At 34.2% G+C, this 21,498-nt stretch overlaps 1 protein-coding gene across 10 annotated transcripts in view; it reads left to right on the forward strand.

Annotated features, from left to right (window-relative positions):
* The window catches only part of CDC42BPA (CDC42 binding protein kinase alpha), a 338,932-nt gene that overhangs the window by 211,179 nt on the left and 106,255 nt on the right, over window positions 1-21,498 (forward strand). For 7 of the 10 annotated variants that reach the window (XM_035011000.1, XM_035011010.1, XM_035011002.1 and 4 more), the window contains exons 13-14: window positions 4,932-5,174; window positions 5,435-5,545. In XM_035011000.1, coding sequence (XP_034866891.1) covers window positions 4,932-5,174; window positions 5,435-5,545 — 354 coding nt within the window. The remainder of the gene's footprint in view (window positions 1-4,931; window positions 5,175-5,434; window positions 5,546-21,498) is intronic. The other 3 variants (XM_035011004.1, XM_035011008.1, XM_035011009.1) reach the window with 1 other exon arrangement.

The following is a 21,498-nucleotide window of genomic DNA, read 5'->3' on the forward strand; positions in this document are numbered from 1 at the left end:
TCAGAAATTACAAGGCTTGCTTTTAGCCCAGGCCCCAAGTTTCAGTAAAATTTGTTTACAAAGGCCTATCTGTAGAAAAATATAAAAATATTTTATCTAGAGCCCCATAGTCTTTCTATCCACAAACATGGTGTATCTCTCCATATCTTTAACATCTTTTAAAATGTTTTTTCATGAAATTTTATGCATGTCTTATTTGCCTTTCTTTAAATTTATTCTATTTTTTGATATTTTAAATGGTATCTTTAAAATTATATTTTCTTACTGATTTCGTTCCAGCATCATTGCTAAATTCTTATTAATTGTACTAATATATTTGAGATTCTTTATGGTTCTCTGCAAATAATGACAGTTTGGTTTCTTCTTTTGGTTTTTATGACCTTTCTTTCTTTCCTTGTCTTACTGTATTAGCTAGAACCCACAGTACAATGTTGAATAGAACTCGTGATAGCAGGCTTCCCTGTCTTATTCCTGATTTCAGAGAAAATGCCTTTACTGTTTCACCACTAATAATATTTTCTGTAAGTTTTTGGTAATACTTTTTATCAGGTTAAGAAAGTTATCTTCTATTCCTATTTTGTGGTCATTTTTATCAAGAATGGGTATTGGACTTATTAAATGTGCTTTTCTGTACACTATTGCAACCAATTTCTAGGAATTTGTTAATATCTATTGATGTAATTAAATGATTGTTCTTTAATAACTTGGTTTGGTAAATTACATTGACAGACTTTTCTAATGTTAAACCATTTTTGCATTTCTGGGTTAAACCTAAATTGCATATGTATTATCTCCTAAATAATAATATGCCAGTATATGTAACATTTATGTAATAGCACTGTAATTGGAGTGCTTTGCATATATCAGATCATTTAATCTTTATAAGAGCCTTGTGATTTAGGTATTATTATTATTATGATTATTATTATTCTCATTTTATAAATGGTGAGACCAAGCACAGAGAGGTCAAATACACTTGCTAAGTTCATAGAGCTAGAAAGTGGTGGAGCTGGAATTTTAACACAAGGAGTCTATCCAGAGTTCATGCTTATCTATGTCACTGGAGTTTATTTGCTAATGTCTTTTTTTGTTGTTGGATTTTTTGTTTTCATCAATATGATTGGCTTGTAATTTTTTTCTACTCTGGTGTTTTTGTGATATCAAGGTTATACTGGTCTCATAGAATGAGTTGGGTAGCATTGCCTCTTTTTTCTCTTTGTAAAAGTTTGTATAAGAGGAATGTTTATTCCTTGAAACCCTGGAGGAATCACTTGTGAAACCACCTGAGTTTGGAATTCTCTGTCACTGAGGGGATAGGGAAAGTTTGTTGACTATTGTAGGTACTTTAATTATTATAGGGCTATTTAGGCATTCTATTTCTTTGTGAAACAGTTTTGATAAATTGTATTTTTGTAGGAATTCGTTCATTTCAGAAGCTAACAAATTTATTGGCATAAAATTTTTCATTATATTTTCATTAGCTTTTTTGATTTCTTCCAGATTTGTAGTTATAACCTTTTTCCTTTCTTAATATTATTTCTTTTTGCATTTATTATTCTCTCCTTGTTTGATCTCACCAGATGTTTGCCTGTTTTATTTTCTCAAAGAACCATCTTTTGCCTTTGTTGATGTTCATTATCCCAACATTTCTGTTTTTTAGTTTATGTCCTGATTTTTATTATCTTCTCATATTGGCAAAAGCATTAATGTGTTCTGTCTCTTTTTATGTGGAATTTCATTGAATTTAAACCGTTTTTTAAATTTCAATGTAAGTATTTCAAGCTATAAATCTCCCCTTAAGTAAACCTTTTACTGCATCCTCAAGTTTTAATATATCTACTAAACATTTTTGTTGTTTTTTGTTATTTTCACTTTGTTTTTAGTTCTAAATATTTTAACATTCTTTATGACTTTTCTCCTTGACCAGTGAGTTATTATGGAATTTAGCCTTTTTACCTTTGATTTCTATTTTAATGGTGATGATTTTAAAGAACTTGATCTTTAATATCTGTTCTTTGAAATCTGCTGAGACTTGTTTCATGGCCTAGACAGACTGTTAACATTTTTTATTTTTTACTTACTTTTATTATTATTTTTTTAAGATTTCATTTTTAAGTAATCTCTATACCCAGCGTGGGACTTGAACTTACAACCCTGAGATCAGGAGTCACACACTCTACCAACTGAACCAGCCAGGCACCAACAATTTTTAAATGTTCACTATGTGCTTGAGAAGAATAGGGTGCAATATTGGGTGCAAGCTTCTACATATGAAGCTTGATTATCTTCTCTATATTCACTATTTTTTAACTGCTTGGTTTATCTATTAATGATTGTCAAATCGAAACTTCTCATTATGGTCGTGTGTTTACCAATTTTGCTATGATGTTCTTGGCAATTTCTTCATAATTTATTTTGAGTCTGTCTTGTGGAATGCATAAAAGTTTAGAATAGCATTTCTTTCTAGTGTTGAATTTTATCATTGTGTAGGACATTCTCCTTAATAATAATGCTTTTTCTATTAACGTCTAGATATTATTTTTTTAATTTGGTATAACAAATTTGGCCCTTTTATATTTATTTTGACTACTAATGTGTATAGACATGTTTCTACCAAATTACTTTCTGCTTTACGTTTGTCATGATGCTTTTCCTGTGCCTATCTTTGTTTCCTTTCTTGCCTTTTTAAAATTGTGGTAAAATACATATAATATAAAATCTTTCCTAACCATTTTTAAAATGTACAGTTCAATAGTGTAAAATACATTCACATTGTTGTGCAGTGAATCTCCAGCATTTTTTCATCTTGCAAAATTTTTTCTTGAATTTTAATTGAAGTGGGGTTTTTTTGTTTTTCTTCCCACTTTACTCACTACTTGTTTTAACAGTTTCTAGTATCTGCTCTTGAATTTTATCATGCATATTTAACAAAGTCTAAATTTAGTATCTGAAACCATACCTCTCAAACCTTTAACTCTGTTATGTCTTCCCAACATTGGTGGTGTTTTTTACTAATGTTTTACTTATATCCTTTTTGTTTACTGTCCAGATGAGACATTTTTATAATGTAGTCTCATTCACTTGTTTGTTTACATTCACATTTATGTTTACCGGTTTCCTAGTCCTCCATTTCTCTGTCATTATACTTTGCTTTTAAAATTATTTTTCTTTTTCCTGAAGTAAATCTTCAGAGGTTCCTATTTAGTGGAGATCTGATTGTGATAAGCTCTGTCAGTTTTTGTTTATATGAATCTAATTATTTAGCCTCCTACTTGAAAAGGAATTTTTCTGGGTGTACAATTTTAATTACTTTTTTATCTCATTAGAAACATTTCCCCCTGTTTCTATTGTTACTTCTTAGTCTATCCTTTTTTGTTTTTGTTTTTGAGGGTGGAAAATAGGTGATTTGTCTTTTTTCACTGATTTCTTTTAAGGACATTTATTTTTATTTGGTGCTGCACAATTTTATTTTTTAAAAGTTTCTGGATTTGAGCTTTAACATTTTTTTCTTGATTCATAAATGTGGAGCTTACTGCATTGATGAATTCAGGTCTTTAATTTTAACACTTATATTTTTACATTTCTAAATGTTCTACACAGTTGTTTTATAAATCTGCCTGGTCGTTTTTAATAGTCTTTTGTCATTTTCCCATTAAATTGATTTCTTTTTACTTCCTCACATGTTTCATACATACGAATTTTATGTTAATATTTTATAATTCTAATGTCCAAATACCATTGGAGTTTGTTTTTATTGTTTCTGTTCTTTCCTTATGGTTGTTTGTTCTTTGGGTGTTTGGGAATCTATGGTTGTGAGCTCATATTACTGTGCTCATAAAAATCCTACATTTCATTGAGGCTCTTTACTCAAAAATGATTTGCATTTCCTTTTGCCAGAAGGCAGACTTGAGTGCTTTAACTCCCTCTAAGTTTCTCACTTTGATCCGGGAGTTTATTTAGCTTTCTCTCCTTGCTTCTGGCCTAAGGCTTAGTCTCCACATAAGAGCATTCCTTGTTTTACTGTCACTTGTAATGATTCAGTATAATTTTTTAAAATCTCACAAATATCCATTCCATTTCACAAATCTTTATTTTTTATTGTTATGTTAATCACCATACATTACATCATTAGTTTTTTTTTTTAATATTACAAAATCTTTTAATTGGTATTAATATTACAACAGAGATGGACAATTCCATACTCCCCTGCTGCCTACTACAGATTGCATTTTATTATTTAAATGGTTTGAAGAGATAATTAAAATGTTTCTTTAATATGTTTCTTTAAATTTTTTATTGTTATGTTAATCCCCATACATTACATCATTAGTTTTTGATGTAGTGTTCCATGATTCATTGTTTGTGAATAACACCCAGTGCTCCATTCAATACATGCCCTCTGTAATACCCTTCACCAGGCTGACCCATCCCCCACCCCCTCCCCTCTAGAACCCTCAGTTTGTTTCTCAGAGTCCATAGTCTCTCATGGTTCGTCTCCCTCTCCAATTTCCCCCCCTTCATTTTTCCCTTCCTACTATCTTTTTTTTTTTAACATGTAATGTATTATTTGTTTCAGAGGTACAGGTCTGTGATTCAACAGTCTTACACAATTCACAGCGCTCACCATAGCACATACCCTTTATTTTGACCATCGTATCTGGTGTTCCTATACTCTTTATTTATTTGTAGAATCTAAGGTACTGGCAGATTAAATCAGCTGTTCATCACAGTTAGCATGTTAGCATCAGGAATCGAGAATAATAACAGAGCACCCTGCTATTCATATCTGTTCAGAAGTAGTTGATTTCTTTTAATTTTGTCCTCAGATGAATAATTTTGGCTCTTCTTGACTTCATGATAGCTACTTTGATGGCCAAAATTGGTCCCTAGGTTGCAGAATTGGTAACTTTATTCTTTTTACAAAACTGTAGGAACTAGTCCAGGCTAGTGAGCGATTAAAAAACCAGTCCAAAGAGCTGAAAGACGCACACTGTCAGAGGAAACTGGCCATGCAGGAATTCATGGAGATCAATGAGCGGCTAACAGAATTGCACACCCAAAAACAGAAACTTGCTCGCCATGTCCGAGATAAGGAAGAAGAGGTGGACCTGGTGATGCAAAAAGTTGAAAGCTTAAGGCAAGAACTGCGCAGAACAGAGAGAGCCAAAAAAGAGGTTAGTAGTCAGGCAGATTTTCTAGTGCCCATGGGGTAGTGATTAAAGCTGCTTTTCCAGATTAGTGGAATAATGTATATCTCCTTCTTTAATTGTTGAAAACCTTTTTTTTTTTTTTTTTTAGTTTGGTTATTTTATTAAATACGAATTTCAACATTTGAGTTATCTTCTTGTTATAAGGTAAATTCCCATGGGGAAAAGCATTTTATTGGAAAAACAATTATAACCATGACATCTGCTCTTTTAATTTTATTTTAAAGCTGGAAGTTCATACAGAAGCTGTGGCTGCTGAAGCATCTAAAGACAGGAAACTGCGTGAACAGAGCGAGCACTATTCTAAGCAACTGGAAAATGAATTGGAGGGACTAAAGGTAGCGTCTGATTTCACATTTGTGAAGTTGAATTAATTTTCTTCTCTTTAGGCTTAACAGGAGTGTTAATTTATGTACTCTCTTTGACATGGAGTAAAAACTAGCTATCCTTCAAACCTAGTATTCTTAATTCTCATTCCTACTAGTAGAAAGCTGATGTAGACTTCCTCAACATTCTGGAAGGAAAGGGAAGGTTGTGTTTAGTGTGGAGAAGAAATCTATTGGAAAAGAGCTCAAAATATTTAGGTGGACAAGATTGGGGGGCATGGTTAGATAACCAGACCCTCTATTTTATAAATGACATAGGAGAGGCTCAAGGATAGCTCTGCAGATACTTCTGTTAGGTGGGATGAGATGATAATGGGCATGGGCCAACACATCTGAGCAGAAGTGCTTAGCAAAGGAAATCCTGTGTCAGCTTTAGAGTTGGACTGCTTGATTTTACCTCCTAGCCTCATCAGTTACTAGCCATGTAATGCTGGACAAAACATTTAACCTCCACTTTAATTTTCCTATCTGTAAAACCCTATCTTACTGGTTTTATGTAGGGAGTATATGCATATATATGTAAAGCGCTCAATAACTCTTAGCTTTGATAATAATGTATATGTCAAAGTGAGAGAATTGGGATTAAATTGACATCCTATTTCTACAACACTAAATTAAAATCTGAATATGATGCCTGCCTTTTCTTCACTCTGACCTTAGCAAAACCGTCTCCTCTGTGCTGTCCACCAGCCTTCACCTACACCTTCTACTTGCATAACCATGCACAGTCTAGTCTTACTCATCTGGCAAATATAAGAATCAAGTTGAATGTCATCTCAGGGAGTCTGTGCTACTATAGAATTCTGTTAATAACTTTAGCATAGCTTTTATTGTATTTATCCACAAAATGTCTCCCTGCCTAAACTGTGACCAAACCTATTGAAAACATGTACATATAGTATTAACCTGGCTCAGGGCCAGATTTTAATACTTGTTTAATAATTGTGTTAAATCAATGAATGAATGTAGAATTGGTCAGAACTTTTTCTCTGCCTATTGAATATTAGTGGTTGCAAATGAGTTTTCTCTACTATATATATAAACTCTAGATTTTATTTCTTATTTTAGGGATTGATTTATTTGTTTTTAATTTTTTGCTTTATCATGATTGCACAGTCTTGGTCACCTTTCCCAAGTAGAGGTGTTTCTCCTATGTACTTATGCTTCTGTAACAGGATTAGTGTATGGAACTCATTACATTACTGTCTCAAATAATTTTCAGTCAGGGACTGTTTTGTTTCCAGCACTGGTTTTGGTGATTTGGGTAACAAACAATTATAAAGTACAGACTAGAAGGAAGCTTAGAGATTATTTGCATTTGAGGAAATTGAGACCCAAAAGAGTTAAGGATTATGTAGTCATAAGTGATAAAGTATAGTTTAAATATAGATTATTATTAAATATGGATTTTCTAACTCAGTGCCATGTTCTAGCCACTAGTCTGCTTTTTTTTTTTTCTGTAATAAATACTGCTGCTCTGAAAGCTTTGAATCACATGTATTTACTGACTAATCAAATGTGCATAATCGCTTGTATCATTTATAAATTTGAGATAATAATAGAACTACCCAATGTTAATGCATTTAAAATGCTTTGCCCAGGGCCTGGCAGAAAGTAAAGGCTCAGCAAGTTGGCTGTGATTATTATCATACTATAATTTCTTGAGGATATTTTCTAAAACTGGAATATCTTGGTTTAATTTCTTATAAACCTATTTTGAATTGGTTTTGAAACCTATTTTGACCATTCTAAAAGGCTGTAGGAACGAATAACAGAAAATTCAGTATCCCATTTCCAATAATGCATAGAACATATAGACAGAAGATCAGTAAGGATAAAAAGGTCTTGAACAACACTATAACCAACTAGACCTTCCACTCAACACAGCAGAACACACATTCTTCTCAAGGGCACATGGTATATTCTCCAGGATAGGCCAGATGTTAGGCTACAAAACTAGTCTCAAAAATATAAGAAGATTGAAGTCATACAAAATATCTTCTCCAGCCACAATGGAATGAAGCCAAAAGTCAGTAACATAAGGAAAACTGGAATGTTAAAAAATATGTGGAAATAAAACAAGATACCCTTAATCAGTGGATCAAGGAAGAAATCAAGGGGAATTAGAAAAATACCTACAGAGGAATCAAATGAAAACACCACACTGGATGCAGTGCTCAGAGATTTATAGCTGTAAATAACTATATTTAAAAAAGAAGAAAGGTCTCAAATCAGTTACATAATTTTATATCTTATGGAACTAGAAAAATAAGAGCAAAGGAAACTCAAAGCTAGCAGAAGGAAGGAAGAAAGGAAGATTAGAGCAGAGTTAAATAAAATGAGAATAGAAAAATAATGAGAATGAAATGAAAAGTTGATTCTTTTGAAAGATAAACAAGATTGACAAACCGTTAGCTAAAAGCATACAAATTACTTAAAATGACTCAAGAAAAAAAATAGAAAATCTAATAGACATATAACAAAAAGTTGTAATCAGTAATAAAAAGACTTCTGACAAAGAAAAGTCCAGGGCCAGATGCTTCCACTAGTGAATTAAACCAAAGATTTAAAGAAGAATGAACACCAATCCCTCTTAGACTTCTCCAAAGATGACAAGAGTAGGAAGTACTTCTCAACTCATCCTTTAAGGTCAGCATTACCCTGATACCAAAGCCATATTAAGAACATTACAAGAAAAGAAAATTACAGACCAGTATTTGTAATGAATATAGATGTATAAATCCCCAGCAAAATGCTGGCAAACCAAGTCCAAAACCATATTTAAAAGATTATGCACCATGACAGTGGTTTATTTCAGGAATATAAGGGTGGTTCAATGTAAAAAAATAATATAATACATGACATTAATAGGACCTGGAAGGGGGGATGATTATCTTAATTGAAGCACATAAGTCATTTCACAAAATCCAACATCCTTTCAAAATGAGAACTCCCAGAAAACTAGGAATAGAAGGAAACATGTTCAACATGATAAAAGATATTTATGAAAAGTCCACAGTTAACATCATACTCAATGTTGAACAAACAAAAACTTTCTTCCTAACATTAGGAATGAGACAAGGATGCCCATGTTTACCACTGCTATGTAATATTCTACTGGAGTATCTAGCCAGAAGAATTAGACAAGAAAAAGAAATAAAAGGCATCCAAACTGGAAAGGAAGAAGTAAAACTATCTCTGTTCACAGATCACATGACCCTTTATATAAAAATATTCAAAAGAATACTACCAGTTTCCAGTCCAGCATATAAGAAGCTTGGAAGCCACTATGTTTGAACAAGTAAAAAGCTGAATAAATAGAAAAACCAACAACTCTTCTTATACCTGTAGGAGAAGTGACATCACAGAATAAGCTGCTGCCCCTAAATTTGGAGAGACTAACAGGCAAATACAGAGACTCACAACTTAGCAGAAACCTTTGTAGGAATCAGTGCCAGTGTTTGGAAACCTGAACTACAACTGAGAAATCATTAGAGGCTCAGTGTAGACGGGTCTGAGATATAAAATCTCCAGGGAACCCAGTCAGTGGGGGTGCTTTTGTGAGTTTTGCCTCCTGGACCTCTACCAGGTTCTCACAATGAGTATCAGAGCAAAATGCCTTGTGCTAACAATAGGGGAAACCATTTGGAAATAAGCCAGAGTATCCTGTTCCTCTTAACAAGGTCTGCCCTCAAGAGAAACTCTTCAACCAGAACTGAACTTGCTCAAGTTTTATCAGAGCCCAGTGGACTTGAGAGAAGGAAGACACCCAATCCCAACCTGCTGTAGTCATCCTGTCCAAACTAAGGGGGAGAGAATAGCTGACAAGGTTGTCTGACTTTTATAGTCCAGAGGCACCAGCTCAATAAAACAGTGATATCTAATCCTAGGACTATAGAACACTTTCCCTTCCCCCACAACTTACTGCCACATTACTAAAAGCCTATTTACAGCTGTTCCTTTTACCCAGCACATCATGTGCCGCCTATCAACAAAAAATTATAAGATATACTGAAAGACAGGGGCGCCTGGGTGGCTCAGTTGGTTAAGCGACTGCCTTCGGCTCAGGAGTCCCGGGATCGAGTCCCGCATCGGGCTCCCTGCTCAGCGGGGAGTCTGCTTCTCCCTCTGATTCTCCCCCTCTCATGCTCTCTCTCTCTATCTCATTCTTTCTCTCAAATAAATAAATAAAATCTTAAAAAAAAAAAAGATATACTGAAAGACAAAACACAGTTGGAAGGGACAAAGCAAGCATCAGAACCAGACTCAGATATGGCAGAGATGTTGAAATTATGAGATTGGGAGTTTAAAACTATGATTAGTTGATGTGCTGAGGGCTTTAATGGGAAAGTAGAGAACATGGAAGAATTAAATGAACAATGTAAAGAGAGGTGGAAATTCTAAGAAAGAACCAAAAAGGAAAAGCTGAGAAAAGAATTTCTGAGCTTGAGGATATCTAAGTAGAAACTGACAAAAGTGAAAGGCAAAAAGGAAAAAGATTGAAAAAAAAAAAAGAGAGAGAATATCCAAATACTGTGGAGCAACTATAAAAGTTATAACATAGTTCTAATGGGAATACCAGAATGAGAAGAAAGAAAGGGACAGAAGAAATATTTGAAACAATAATGACTGAGAATTTTCCCCAAATTAGTATCAGACACCAAACCACTGATCCAGGAAGGTCAGAGAATACCAAATAGGATAAATGTGGAAAGAACTACACCTAGAGATACCATTTTCAAATTATAGAAAGTCAAAAATAAACAAAAATCCTGAAAGCCAAAGCAAAAAAATAGAGGATATAAGACAAGGATTGCACATGACTTCTTAGAAACTCATGCAAACAAGAAGAGAGTAGAGGTGAAATATTTAAAGTGTTGAGAGAAAAGGAGTAGAAGACAAAAATAGGAATAAAGAACAAGGGCAATAAATAGAAGACAGTAGCAAATATGGTAGATATTAATCCAAAAATATCAGTAGTCACTTAGAATATCAGTGGTCTAAGTACATCAGTTATAAAATAGAGATTGTGTCAGATTGGATCAAAAAATATCCAACTGTATGTTGTCTATAAGAAGCCCACTTTATTGTTTTTTTAAAGATTTTCTTTATTCATTTGAGAGAGAGAGAGAGAGAACGACACAGAGAGCACAAGCAGGGAGGGGAGAGGAAGAGGGAGGGGAGAGGCAGGCTCCCACTGAGCTGGGAGCCCTATGTGGGGCTCTATCCCAGGTCCTGGAGATCATGACCTGAGCTGAAGGCAGACGCTTAACCATCTGAGCCACCCAAGCGCCCAAGAAACCCACTTTAAATATAGAGGCAGATATAGATTAAAAGTAAATGGATGAAGAAAGATATCATGCTAACACCAATGAAAAGAAAGTGGGAGTAGCTATATTAATTTCAGAGTGGAATTCAGAGTAAGGAAAGTTCTTTAGGAATAAAAAAGGCATCACATAATGATAAAGGAATCAGTTATTCAAGAAGAAGTAGCAAAACTTAACGCGTAGACATGTAAATGTGTGAGTGCAAAAACTGATAGCTCTGCAAGGAAAAACAGATGAATCTACTATTATAGGTGGAAACTTCAGCACCCCTATTTCAGAAATGAAGACAGGAGGCGTAAAATCGGTAAGGACATAGGTGAGCTCAACAGCATCATCAGTCACATGGATATAAGGCAAATCTACAGACTGCTTCATATAACAGCAGAATATGCATTCTTCTCAAGCTCACATGGAACATCCACCAAAATAGACCACACATTCTGGTCTATAAAACAAACCTTAACAAATCCTTAAGAAATTTAAGAGATTAGGAGTCATTCAACGGCTGCTCTCAGACCAAAGTGGAATTAAACTAGATGTCAACACCAGAAATATAGCTGGAAAAAATTCCAAAATATTTCTAAATAACTTCTAAATAACACATGAGTTAAAGAAAATGTCTTGAGAAAATTTTAAATATTTTGAACTAAATAGAAATGAAAACAAGTTTAACTTACTAAAATTTGTGGGATATAGTGAAAGCAGTGTATAACATTGAATGCATATATAAGAAAGAAAAAGATCTAAAATTAATCATCTTTCACTTTAGATACTAGAAAGAGAAGAGCAAATTAAATCTGAAGTAAACAGAAGAAAACAAATAATAAAAATTAGAGCCAAAACTGATTAAATTGGAAACAGGAAAAAAATCAATGAAATCAAAGCTTATTCTTTGAAAAGATAGTAAAATTGGTTAAGTCTTTTCTCAGGCTAATTAAGAAAAAAAGAGATCCCTTTCATCTATTTTTGATAGTAATTATATCAACAAGCCTCCCAGCATTAAACTGTTCTAACCTTTGGGAATCAGTTGCTCATACAATAATCGAATTCCAATACAGCAATGGGTTAGGATTGTTAACATTTTATTAACAAGTTTTGTTGTTAAATTTATACTGAGATGAGTCTATGATTTTATTATTTGTATGCTCTTTTGGTTGGGTTTTGTTTCAGGGTTATGTTAACTTTATATAAAGGGAGGCTTTCCCTTTTCTTTGTACTCATGGAAATAAACTTTTTGAAATCTGAAAGAATTCTTCTATAACACATTCTTTGTTATACTGTAGCTTTATTAATGCTTTATTTTTCATTCATTTTGAGATAATTTGGTTCACTTTCATTTTTCCAGTAAAAATGTCTTTCAAACAGATTTTCAAATTTATAAGCATAGGGGTGAGTACTTTATATAAATTTAATAACTTCCCTGGATACTTGAAAAGAAGGGGATTACCTGTCGATAATAGTTTATATTATTTCATACACTTGCATTTCTCTTGACACTATAGTTTCTCGTTAAAGTTTTCTGTAATAAATCTTTTTGCAAAGAATATAGTGGTTCTGTTTTGCATGCTGTGCTTTCTGCTATATTTTTAAAACTCTTATTATAAAATAAAATACAGATAAAACCAAAAATAAAAAAGAGAGAAGACACTACTAATATTAGAAATCAAAAAGGGGACATCCCTACATATCCTATGTACATCAAAAGGTTAATAAAGGAATAATGTGAATAACTTTGTGCACACAAATTTGATAACCTAGATGAAATGGAGCAGTTCCTTTTTTTTTTTTTAAAGATTTTATTTATTTATTTGAGAGAGAGAATGAGAGAGAGAGAGCACATGAGAGGGGGGAGGGTCAGAGGGAGAAGCAGACCCCCCGCAGAGCAGGGAGCCCGATGCGGGACTCGATCCCAGGACTCCATCCCAGGACTCCAGGATCATGACCTGAGCCGAAGGCAGTCGCTTAACCAACTGAGCCACCCAGGCGCCCTGGAGCAGTTCCTTGAAAGACACAAGCTGCCAAAGCTGACACAGAAGAAATAAATAATCTGAAGAGGATTCTGTCTATTAAAGAAATTGGATCAATAATTAATAACCTTCCAGAAAAGCACCAGGACCAGATATGTTCACTGGTGAATTCTACAAAACATGAGGAAGAAGTCATACTAATTTTCTACAATCTCTTTGAGAAGACAGAGGCAGAGGGAATATTTACTAAGTCATTCTATGACACCAGCATTACACTACTAAAACTAGACAAAGACATTACATGAAAAAAGAGCCACAGACCAACATGCCTTATAGACACAGATGAAAAAATCTTCAACAAAATATTAATAAATTGAATCCAACAATATGTAATAAGAATTACACACCATGCCCTAGTGGGATTTTTATCCCATGTATGCAAGACTGACTCAGAATTTTAAAAAAAAAATCAGTGAATAAAATGTATCACATCAATGGACTAAAAAATAAAAATCACATGATCATCTCAATACATGCAAAAAAACCATCTGACAGCATCCAACATCTATTCAAGATAAAAACTGTCAATAAATTCTAAACCTGGTAAAGAATATCTAACAGAAAATGAGCTAACATTATACTTGTGAGAAACTTGACACTTTCCCACTAGGATCAAGAGCATGGTGAAGATGTACCTTTCACCACTACCTTTCAACATTGTATTGGATGTCCTAGCTAATGTAGTAAGACAAGACAAAATAAGAGGTATACAGATTCTGAAAGAAGATGTAAAACTGTCTGTTCAGGGATGACATGATCATCTATATAGAGAATCAAAAAAAGTTGACAAAACAACTGGAACTAATAAGCCATTATAGGAAGATTGCAGGATACAAGGTTAATACACAGCCAGTCACTTTCCTGTATAACGGTCATGAACAAGTGGAATTTGACATTTAAAACTCAATACTATTAATATTAGTACCCATAAAAATGAAATACTTAGGTATAAATATAATAAAATATGCACAAGAGCTATATGGGGAAAACTATAAAACTCTGATAAAAGAAATCAAAGAAGAACTAAATAAATGGAGATATTCCATGTTCATGGATAAGAAGATTCAATATCATCAAGATTCAGTTCTTTCCATCTTAATCTATAGATTTAATGCATTCCCAGTCAAAATCCTAGCAAGCCTTTTTGTGGATGTCATCAAACTAAACCTAACGTTTATATGGAGAGACAAAAGACCTAGAATAGCCAATACCGTAGTGAAGGAAAAGAACACAATTGGAAGACTGACACTACCTGACTTCAAGATTTACCATAAACCTGCAGTAATCAAGACCATGTGGTACTGGCAAATGAATATACAGATAAGTCCTTTTTTTTCAAAGATTTATTTATTTATTTATTTGAGAGAGAGAGAATGAGAGAGAGCAAGCACATGAGAGGGGGGAGGGTCAGAGGGAGAAGCAGACTCCCCGCCGAGCAGGGAGCCCGATGCGGGACTCGATCCAGGGACTCCAGGATCATGACCTGAGCCGAAGGCAGTCGCTTAACCAACTGAGCCACCCAGGCGCCCCAGATAAGTCATTTTTAACAAAGGAACAAAGGCAGTATAATGGAGTAAAGATTGTCTTTTCAACAAATGGTGCTGAACAACTAGACAGCCACATTACTGAATGAATGAATGAATGAATGAATGAATGAATGAATAGAACTGTAATTACACCCTTTACAAAAATTAACTCCAAATGGATCAGAGGCCTAAATGTAAAACATGAAACTATAACACTCCTAGGGGATAACATAGAAGAACTAGATCACCTAGGACAGTGACTTCTTACATACAGCACCAAAGGCACAATTCATGAAATAAAGAATTGATACGTTAGACTTCACTGAAATTAAGCATTTCTGCTCTGCAAAAGACACTAAGAAGAAAATGAAAAGATGAGGCACAGACTGCGAAAAACTACAGATTTATCCAATAACTTTTAAAACTCAATAATTAGAAAACAAACGACCCCAGGGTTGCAAGACCAACACGCAGTAAGTAGTTGTGTTCCTATATGCCAGCAATGAACAATCCACAGAGGAAATTGTGAAAGCAATTCCAGTTACAATAGTAGCTAAAAGAATAGAGTACCATGGAATAAATTTAACCAAGAAGGTTAAAGACTTGTGTACTGAAAATTAGAGAACACTGCTGAAAGATATTAAAGGAGGCATAAATAAATGGAAAGACATTCCACATGTATGGTTAGGATAACTTAATTTTTTTTCTTTTTTAAAAAATTTTTTTATTCTTATGTTAATCACCATACATCATTAGTTTTTGATGTAGTGTTCCATGATACTTTGTTTGCGTATAACACCCAGTGCTCCATGCAATACGTGCCCTCCTTAATACCCATCACCAGGCTAACGCATTTCCTTGCCCCCCTCCCCTCTAAAACCCTCAGTTTTTTTCTCGGAGTCCATAGTCTCTCATGGTTCATGTCCCCCTCCGATTTCCCCCCCTTCATTTTTCCCTTCCTTCCCAAGGTCCTCCATGCTATTCCTATGTTCCACAAGTAAGTGAAACCATATGATAATTGACTTTCTCTGCTTGATTTATTTCACTTAGCATAATCTCCTCCAGTCCCATCCATGTTGATGCAAAGGTTTGGGTATTCACTGTTTCTGATGGCTGAGTAACATCTTTTTTATCCATTCGTCTGTTGAAGGGCATGTCGGCTCTTTCCACAGTTTGGCTATTGTGGACATTGCTGCTATAAACATTGGGGTGCATATGGCCCTTCTTTTCACTACATCTGTGTCATTGGGGTAAATATCCAGTAGTGCAATTGCTGAGTCATAGGGTAGCTCTGTTTTTAATTTTTTGAGGAACCTCCACACTGTTTTCCAAAGTGGCTGTACCAACTTGCATTCCCACCAACAGTGTAAGAGTGTTCCCCTTTCTCCACAACCTCTCCAGCATTTGTTGTTTCTTGCCTTAGGATGACTTAATATTGTTTAAATGTCTGTGTTACCCAAAGTCATGTACAAGTTCATCACAATTCCTAGTAAAATTCCAACAGCCCTTTTTGCAGAAATGGAAAATATAATCCTGAAATTCATATGGAATTGCAAGTGGCCCCAAGCAGCCAAACTGTTGTGAAAAAGAAAAACAGAATTGGAGGACTCAAACTTCCCAGTTTCAAAAGTTGCTGCAAAGTTACAGAAACAGAAGGAGTGTGGTACTGGCATAAGAATAGAAACACAAGCCACTGGAATAGAATTCAGAGTCAAGAAGTGAACTCTTGCATCTGTGGCCAAGTGATTTTTTATGTCGTCCTAAATCTGTTCAGTGAGGAGAGAACAGTCCCTTCAATTTATGTGCTGGGACAACTGTATTTCTACCTGCAAACAAATTTGGACCCCTACTTCATACCATATAAAACAATTTATTCAAAATGGATCAACCTAAATATAAGAGCTATAACTATAGAACTCTTAGAAGAAAACCTTGGGTAAGTATTCATGACCATGGCATGGATTCTTAACTATGACACTGAAAGCAGAAGCAAAAAAAATTTTTTTATAAATTGGACTTCATCAAAATAAAAACTTGTGTGCATTGCATCAAAGGACATTTTTAAGGAAATGGAAGAAATTATTTGCAAATCAAGTATCTGGTAAGAGTTTGATAACCAGAATATATAAACAAGTCCTTCAGTTGAACAACAAAAGGACAAACTACCCAATCAAAAAATGGGGAAATAACTTGAATAGACATTTCTCCAAAGAGGATATTTTAATAGTCCATAAGCCCACAAAAAGATGTTCAACATCATTAGTCATTAGGGAAATGAAGTTAAGATACCACTCCATACCTACTAGGATAGCTAAAATGGGGTGGGAGGGGAGGGTTTGAAAGGAACAAAACAAGTGTTTGCAAGAATGTGAAAACAGTTTGGTGGTTCTTCAAAAAGGTAAACATAGAGTTACCACATGACCCAGCAATTCAACTCCTAGGTATGTACCCTGAAGAATTGTAAGCAAGGACTTAAACAGATACTTGTACACCAGTGTTTTTTGAAGCATTATTACAATTATCAAAAGGTAGAAATAGCTCAAGTGTCCATCAACAGATGAAGAAGCAAAATACAGTTTTTACATGCAATGGAATATCATTCAGCCATCAAAGGGGGTGACTCTCTGATACATGGCCCAACATGGATGAATCTTGAAAACTTTATGCTAAGTGAAAGATGCCAGACAAAAAAGAACAAATATTGTACAATTCTACTTGCCTGAAGCATCTAGAATAGGCAGATTTATTGAGATAAAAAGTAGAATCAAGGTTACCAGGGACCAGGTAGAGTGGGTAATGGGGAGTTATTCTTGAATGGTTAGAGAATTTCTCTTTGGGATAATGAAAAAGTTTTGGAAATACATAGTGGTCATAGTTGCACAACATTCTGAATGTAATTAATAGCTGAATTCTACACTTAAAATGAATTCTACTCTTAAAATGGTTAAAATGGCAAAACTTTATGGTATATGTATTTTAGTACTTAAAATTAACCATAAACCATTGAATTATACACTTTAAATGGGTGAATAATATGGTGTGTGAATAGTATCTCAATAAGGCTGTTGAAAAAAAAAATACTTTTCAGTTCTTGTGATCATGTACTACAAGAGCTTTTTACCCTGTTGTATTAGTTTGCTGGGGCTGCTACAAATTACCACAAACTGGGTGGCCTAAGAAACCGGAATTTATTGTCTCAATCATTGCAACTAGATGTCTGAAATTAAAGTATTGGTGGGGTTGGCTTCTGATGGCTTGCATTCCTTGGCTTATGTATCACCTGGATCTCTGCCTTCTTCCTGTGTACAATACCATGAGTCCAAATTTCTTCTTTTTATAAGGACATAGTTCTATTGGGCCCACCCTAATGACCTCATTTTAAGTCAATTAGTTCTGTAAAGACCCTACTTTTATTTTCTTTTTTTCCAGTCTTATTGAGATAAAATTGACAAATAAAAATTGTATATATTTAAGGTATAAAATGTGATGTCTACATATATGTGTACATTGTGGAAATACATACCACAACAAGCTAATTAACATACCCTCATACCCTCACTTAGTTATCTTTTTTTTTTTGGCTGAGAACAATTAAGATCCACCCTCTTAGAAATTTCAAGTACATAATACAGTATTGTTAACTTTAGTCACCCTGCTTTACCTTATATCTCCAGAACTTACTCATCCTACCTGTGTGAAATTTTTGTACTCTTTCACGAACATTCTCCCATTTCCTCCACTCCCCCCTTGGCAACTACCATTTTACCCTCTGCTCCTCAGAGTTTGACTTTTTTAGATTCCACATTTAAGTCAGATCATGCAGTATTTGAGACCATATTTTTAAATACACATTCTGAGGGGCGCCTGGGTGGCTCAGATGGTTAAGCGTCTGCCTTTGGCTCAGGTCATGATCCCAGGGTCCTGGGATGGAGTCCCACATCGGGCTCCCGGCTCAGCGGGGAGCCTGCTTCTCCCTCTGACCCTCTCCCCTCTCATGCTGTTTCTCTCTCGCTTGCTCTCTAAAAAATAAATAAAATCTTTAAATAAATAAATAAATAAATAAATAAATAAATACACATTCTGAGGTACTGGTGGTTAATGCTTTAAATGAATTTTGGAGGGACATAATTCACCCTTAACACCTGTATTTTTCACTTGAAAGTGTGAGACAAGCATTTACATTCATTACATAACTATCACATAATTTTATTTTATTTTTTTTAAGATTTTTTTATTTATTTGACAGAGAGGGACACAGCGAGAGAGGGAACACAAGCAGAGGGAGGGAGAAGCAGCCTTCCTGCCGAGCAGGGAGCCCGATGTGGGGCTTGATTCCAGGACCCTGGGATCATGACCTGAGCCAAAGGCAGACGCTTAACGACTGAGCCACCCAGGCGTCCCACTATCACATAATTTTAATGATATTAGAAGGATATCCACTTAATCCAGTTCTCTACTATTGATAATTTATGTTTCACTTTTGCAACACTGTCATTACAATGAACACTTTTGTGCATTGCCTTTTTGATATTATTTCTTAGAACAGATACCTAGAAATGAAATTGTCAGATCACTTTAAGGCACTAAATGCGGGCCACAAATTGTTGCAAGTATAAGAGGCATTTCTTGCCTTATTAGTAGATTGTTTATTAATTATATTTTTTCTTTGTGAATTATTCCTTTAAGTTATTTGCCTTTTTAATTTTAGAGTCTGAATATTTCTCTTACAATTCATATAAACTCTTCAATAGCGAAAATGATACTTTTTCTTCCATTTTTCTACAACTATTTATTCATTTATCTTTTGACCTTTAATTTTGGTCTTGTTTCCTTTTCAAATCACAGGAGGTTTGTTCTTATTTTCCTTGGTGTTTCTTTTATTGCTCAGAGTTTGTTAAGTATGTAATTCTGCCTTTTCCTGGGTGTTTCTATTGGGTTTAAAAATATTTAATTCTAGGGGTGCCTGGGTGGCTCAGTCGTTAAGCGTCTGCCTTCAGCTCAGGTCATGATCTCAGAGTCCTGGGATCGAGCCCCACATCGGGCTCCCTGCTTGGCTGGAAGCCTGCTTCTCCCTCTCCCACTCCCCCTGCTTGTGTTCCCTCTCTCGCTGTGTCTCTCTCTGTCAAAAAAAAAAAAAAATTAATTCTAGTCACATATACTTCTGTATACTTCTAAATATATTTTTTTCATGGTTTATATCCTTTATTTTTCAAGAAAATTAATTATCATGACTCAGTATTCATTAGCTAAAGCAATGTCTAACAACGGATGAACAAAGATGATTTATTTTTCTGAATGTACAAAATTCTGTCTCTTGAAAAAATTTCAACCACATAACCTCCCTTTTGACAATGTTGTGAAATTGTCCTGTGATTTCATTCAGATATTTATAAACTACACCATAGGAGATAAGTTATTTTTTTAATAATACAGTATAATGAACATCTTGTTCATGCAACTGTCCATGTACTTAGCTCTCCCTACCAAAACCTATCAGTGCTTACTTAGAATTGTGCTTGGTTTAACAAACATCATATATACAATCTAACAACCCCTAAATAGTTATCAGTTTATTAAACTATTGAGAAGTGTGGGGAAAAAACTTCTAAAAATATTTAAATCTAAGTTACCTGGAATTTGTTTTGCTAGATGGGATGTTGTGAGAATCATTTTGTTCTTTTGTTGCTGAATTGGTGGTTCCAATTAGTTAATTACTGCCTTCCTTGGTGATTAAAGACATCTCATATATTGAATAAAATTATTTTGGGATAGAGCTCTGTTACACTGAGATTTTATTAAAGATTTGTATAGTATGTTTTAATATCTGAAAAGAACATTCTTCTCTCTTCCTCTTTACTCCTTTTTGCCGCCAGGATTTTCTTTGGCATTTTTACAAGTGTATTTTACAACGAACACCTGTGTGCCATCTCCTATATTTAATTGTTTTTTATATTTACGAGGAATATAACTTGAGAAATATTAAATAGCTATACATTTAATCTTTCAAGTAGTAGGTATTTTTCTATATTGTTTCAAGTCTTCTTTTATGTCTTTTATAAAGACTTGTCCTTTCTTCATATAATTCAGACAAGTTACTATTGTTATTCCTCACGTGCATGTATTAGTTTCTGATCATTTTTCTTTGATTATTTTTGCTATTAATAATGAAATTTTTTACTGTGTTTTATTATTGCTCATTCCACTCCCCAGGAATATTGTTGATTTGTGTTTATCTTACCTGCAGTTGCTTTACGCAACTTTATCAGGTGTAACATTTTTAGTGGATTTATTTACATTTTGTGGGCAAACAATTCTATGGAAATTATAATGGTTTTATCACTTTTCTTTCTAATATTCATTTCTTATAATTATGCACATGTTACTTGCTCAGACAGAATATCTAAAAACTAATACTAAGAAATAATGGCAGACACCCTTTTTGTGATTATTCCTTAATCTCTTGTATGTATTTCTGGTGCTTCACCAATAGGTATTTTTTTGTCTGATAGCTGGAAAATGGGTAAAGGAGAATCATTTTACTGTTTTTTGTTTTGTTTTATTGTGGGATTCGGAGTAGTATTTGGAATGGGTATTGGATTTTCTCAAATACTTTTGGACATGGATACCTAGTGAGATTATCATATGGATTTATTTTAATTTAATACATTAAAGTAATGCCATCTTTGCACATTTATTAACAAGTTTATTAGTATTAAATTACCTTCAATAGCTGCAGTAAGATCTATTCTTTGGGGTAGAGTGTTCTTTTTTATATATGGTTTGATTTTATCAACATTTTGACTTTTTTTACATCCTTATCAACAAGTGACTTGAGTCTATGACTTGTTCTGATGGTATCTTTGTTAGGTTTTGATATCAGGGTAACTTTTGTTTGAAACGTCAGTGCATGCTGCTGCTATCCCAACAGCCAAACTATACAAACCAGAACAGCAAACTAAGATTGTTTTTTAGGTGATGAAAAAAGTGAAAGAGCCATATAGGTAAATGGTCAGGACTACTGATGT

Source organism: Mirounga leonina, unplaced genomic scaffold (assembly GCF_011800145.1).
Source record: "Mirounga leonina isolate KUSES-001 unplaced genomic scaffold, KU_Mleo_1.0 Mir_154, whole genome shotgun sequence".
Taxonomy (NCBI): Eukaryota; Metazoa; Chordata; class Mammalia; order Carnivora; family Phocidae; genus Mirounga; species Mirounga leonina.